The following is a 4,398-nucleotide window of genomic DNA, read 5'->3' as shown; positions in this document are numbered from 1 at the left end:
TATTGCATGATCATCACACATCTCATTAATGGGAAGCATAACTTCTTCTGATATGTGATCAGTGGAGAACTACAACTGGCACATTCATATTCAGCAAAAATAAAAAGCCCCTTTAACTTTATTTTTGTTCCTGACTTATAATACTGTGAAAAAGTTTTAGGCAGGTATGGAAAAATGAAAAGTAAGAATTATTTCAAGAATATAAATGTTAATAGTTTATTTTATCAACTGATAAAACGCAAAGTAAATATACCAAAGAAAAATCTCCATCAAATCAATACTTGATGTTGATCTTTGAAAAGAGCCTTCAAAAGAGCATCCATTCTTCTAGATTTACTTTTAGTGTCCTCTCGGACATATGAGCAGTGTCGGTGGTCACACGTGTTCAGTAACTCACTTCTGGCACCATCAATATAACTGTGGAACAGACCATTTAATTCAGAATTCTCTAATAGGGGAATGTGAAAACCAAGTTACTCATTTCATCATACAAATCATGTACTATAAGTAGATAGAGAGTAGTGATGACCGAGTATGCTCGTTACTCGAGTTTTCTGAGCATGCTCGGGTGTACTCCGAGTATCTGGGGCGTGCTCGCTCGTATATTATGCTTGAGTCCTCGCAGTTGCATGATTTGTGGCTGCTAGACAGCCTGAATTCATGTGGGGATTCCCTAACAGGCAATCTCTGCATGTGTTCAGGTTGTCTAACAGCAGCAAATCATGCAGCTGCGGGGACACAAACATAATCTACGAGCACGCCCAAGATACTCGGAAATCATCCGAGCATGCTCGGAAAACTCAAGTAACGAGCACACTCGCTCATCAATAATAGAGAGTTGTCCCTGTAAATATACACACTATAATATCAATTTAAGTCTATATTTGTCTCTGATTTTTATGAATGCCCTTGTGACTTCCTTATTTCTTAAGCTATAAATTAATGGGTTAATCATGGGTATAATAACAGTATAGAAGACAGAAGCAATTTTGTCTTGGCTCATAGCATAGCTAGAAGACGGTCGTAGGTACATGAAGACAATGGTGCTGTAGAATAAGCCAACTGTCATTAGGTGGGATGTACATGTAGAGAATGCTTTCTTCCTTCCTTGCTGAGAATTTATGTTTAATATGGTTGATATTATATAGCTATATGATACTATAATAGTTGTCAAAGAGCTGATTTCAGCGAGACCTCCAAAAATGAACATCACAAGCTCATTTACTGTGGTGTCAATGCAAGAGAGCTTTAGAAGCGGTGGGACATCACAGTAGAAGTGGTCTATTTTGTTGCTCCTGCAGAATGGTAATTGGAACGTGCACGACGTATGAATCGATGCATTGAGGTAACCCCCAAGGTAAGCAAAGCCCACAAGTTGCCTGCAGAACCTCGTCTTCATTATTATCATATATAACAGTGGGTTACAGACTGCAACATAGCGATCATAAGCCATTATCCCTAGCAGAAAACATTCAAGGCTTACTGAAGCACCAAACAGATACATCTGCATTGCACATTGAATTAATGAAATAGTCTTTGTAGCTGAAAGGAAAGTAGCTAAGGTTTTTGGCGTTATGATAGTAGAGTAACAGAGGTCTAAAAAAGAAAGGTTCTTAATGAAAAAGTACATGGGAGTATGAAGCTGAGAGTCTCCACTGATGGTCAGCATGATGCCAATATTAGCCAGCAAAGTAATAATGTAAAATATCAAAAATAAAACAAAAAGGAGTATCTCGAGCTGAGGATCATCAGAAAGACCCGAGAGTACAAAGTAAGAAGGATTTGTGCTGTTCAATATTCTCATGTCTTCCATAGAAGAAAATTGAACCTTTAAAGCAGAAAGGAATGTTAGAACAGATCTTGCAAATGTGGCTTTTATTTACAATCACTCAAATAACTTGTGTGGAGATAACTAATCATCACGTAAGGAAAGTGAATAGGGTTTATCCCATGAATTGAAAAAATAAATCTTATTAAAGGAGTTGTGAGGCCTTGGGGTACAAGACTGCAGTCACTCTCTCTATGACTGTATACTTGTGAGTCCTCACACCATGTGTACTGCACGCTGTGAGGATTCTTCATTGTTGGCGCTGTAATCGGGCGCTCGTGTGAATGCAGGTATGCAATTTGAATTGTTCTAGCCACATTCTGATTAAACCTGTCCGGCCTCGCTCACTATAATTGCATTCCTGTCTATGTGGCGTGCACATAAAGCAAGAAGCAGGGACACATGCCGAGAGATGGGGAGGTGACCACGCGGCCACAGTGGTGAGCATGCCTGCGATCCTGCATGGAAGGTGAAGGGGAACCATGCAGGGGTGCCAGCATTACTTTGGGTATAGTGGGGAAGCTACTAAGCATGTGCATCCAGCACTGAAGTTGGACCTCCGACCATGGGAGAAACAACATGGGGCACTATTACAGATGTATTATAGACATATTTATAAAACCAAAGACTTTTCACATACTCTCTTAAGTTTTGAATCTGATTGACTGCCATGACTAAAAGGTACTAAGGCAGCTGACTCGTCTTTTTGTCTTGTCTTCCATATTACAGACCTCACTTTTGCATTGTACTATTAGGCGGCCATCATCAAAGTCAGGCTAATAATAAATTCAGCCTGTGCAGCTTACACAGGTGCCCGGCAGGAAAGGTGGCCCACTGTTACCGTAAAAAATAGTGGTCCTCCTTTCTTAGATCACTTTTAAGGAGTTTCATTCCTTCCTACTCATGTATTGCGAAACTGGTCCATGGTGAGACTGCAACTGCCATCAAATGAGCAATTAGAAATCAAAGAGCTCATATACCAGGAGGGGAGGGGACTCTGATGTTGGTGTTTTATGCAGGCTCCAATAGCTCAGGGAAGCAAAAAGCAAAACAAAAAAGCCCTTAGGTATCGTTGTGCAGGGTAGTAGCCGTGGGAGAGATACTCCTCTCTTACAGCCCAGTATGTTACATGAAGGTGGGGGTCCTGGCTGGATGTGTGGGCTTCATCCATGAGGACACTACACCCTTGGAGGCTGCATGTTCCCTATGACTTTGGTTGACCTGGACCAGATGTTGAGGACTTCAATGCGGGAGACCACCAGTAAAAATAAACTCTTTACTTAACGAAAACTTTGTGTGAATTATATACAGTAGTTAGCGGGTACACATCTTTATGTACATTTCATTACATTACATTATGTACATTTCCATCACAATACAGAAGAATTTCTCACACATAGTCTCTATTCCTTTCTCTTTACTCACTTGTTTTCTGTCCTCATTGTTTCCCTCTACTTCAGCACAGCCCAGCTCAGTACTACAGTACAGTTGGCAAGAGTCCTATTCTCAACCCGCAGTTCTTCATCTTCTCTCCCCTCAAGGGAACTATGTTGCCAATATGGCCTTTACTTCTCTTTCCAGTTTGCTGATGCCTTGGAATGCGCACCCGGGACGCTCTCTTCCTCTCATGTACTCTGACCCATCTTGACCCATTACCTCTCTGAGTTACTGCTATTGTCCTCTCTCAGGACCCGTCTCCAATTGACCACTCTGTCCTTCTGTCAGTTTTCCATCCTCTTTACTGTTTTAAGCTAACCACCGTCTCGGTCTCTCCTCACTTCAGGACACCCATGTCATATGGCACTGCTTACTATCCAGACCTTAGGCTGCTTCTTATGCACACTGGGCTCTATCTGACATCCTGACAGCAAACGTTCTCTTCCCTTCACCTTATCGCCTCCCACTCTGGGCTAGTCCCAATCTTTACATCTATAAGCTCTACATTTCACTACCGTCAGGCAAAACACAATACAAACACTATTAACGCATGTCACAGTTCACATTACACATCAATACACATGTTTTTCAATGGTGAACTTGAGCAGTATGCCCATCTTCTTACACTTACCCTGCAGCAATCCAGCTCTACTCCTCTTTGCTGCTCCGGGCTTTGTTGATTGGCTGCATAAGTGACTTCGCATAACAGTGCTGCAGAGAAGCTGTAGGTGGCAGCACTGGAGCCCAGTAGAGTGAGTAAAATCTCAGTGTGATTGGACTGTTTGCATCCCTAAAGCTTTGGAACAACAATCTTTGAACGGACTCAGCTCCTTTACGCTATTGCAATATTAAATTACTTTTACTCATGAAACAAAAGTGGGTTTCAATTGGGTTTCTAGGAAATCACAACTAATTTCAACCATGAATGCACAATGATTGACATATCATACCTTCAATCAAATTAGCAGCCTATGTGGTCTTCTTGAACAAGGTCCCATTCTTGTTGTCCACTGTTGCTTTGTATGGAATATGTCATTCCAGGTCAGTGCATTGTATAAACTGCAGCTGGAGCTTTCAGCGTAAAATGATATATTTCTTACTAGTGTAATGCATTTAGAAAAGAAGATAGTACA

General features: G+C 41.3%; 1 protein-coding gene across 1 annotated transcript; it reads right to left on the bottom strand.

The window, feature by feature from the left end:
• Positions 1-859: 859 nt before the first annotated feature.
• On the bottom strand, positions 860-1,813 carry LOC138671737 (olfactory receptor 5AP2-like). The gene has a single exon (XM_069759889.1). It carries the CDS (start codon positions 1,811-1,813, stop codon positions 860-862), a length of 954 nt encoding a protein of 317 aa, XP_069615990.1.
• Between the last annotated feature and the right edge of the window lie 2,585 nt (positions 1,814-4,398).

Source organism: Ranitomeya imitator, chromosome 3, assembly GCF_032444005.1.
Source record: "Ranitomeya imitator isolate aRanImi1 chromosome 3, aRanImi1.pri, whole genome shotgun sequence".
NCBI lineage: Eukaryota > Metazoa > Chordata > Amphibia > Anura > Dendrobatidae > Ranitomeya > Ranitomeya imitator.
Note: the sequence above shows the minus strand (reverse complement) of the source record. Positions and strands in the feature narration are given on the sequence as shown.

Excerpts from the sequence above, each read along its gene's own strand:
- LOC138671737 (XM_069759889.1), bottom strand. The coding sequence starts at position 1,813 with ATGGAAGACATGAGAATATTGAACAGCACAAATCCTTCTTACTTTGTA.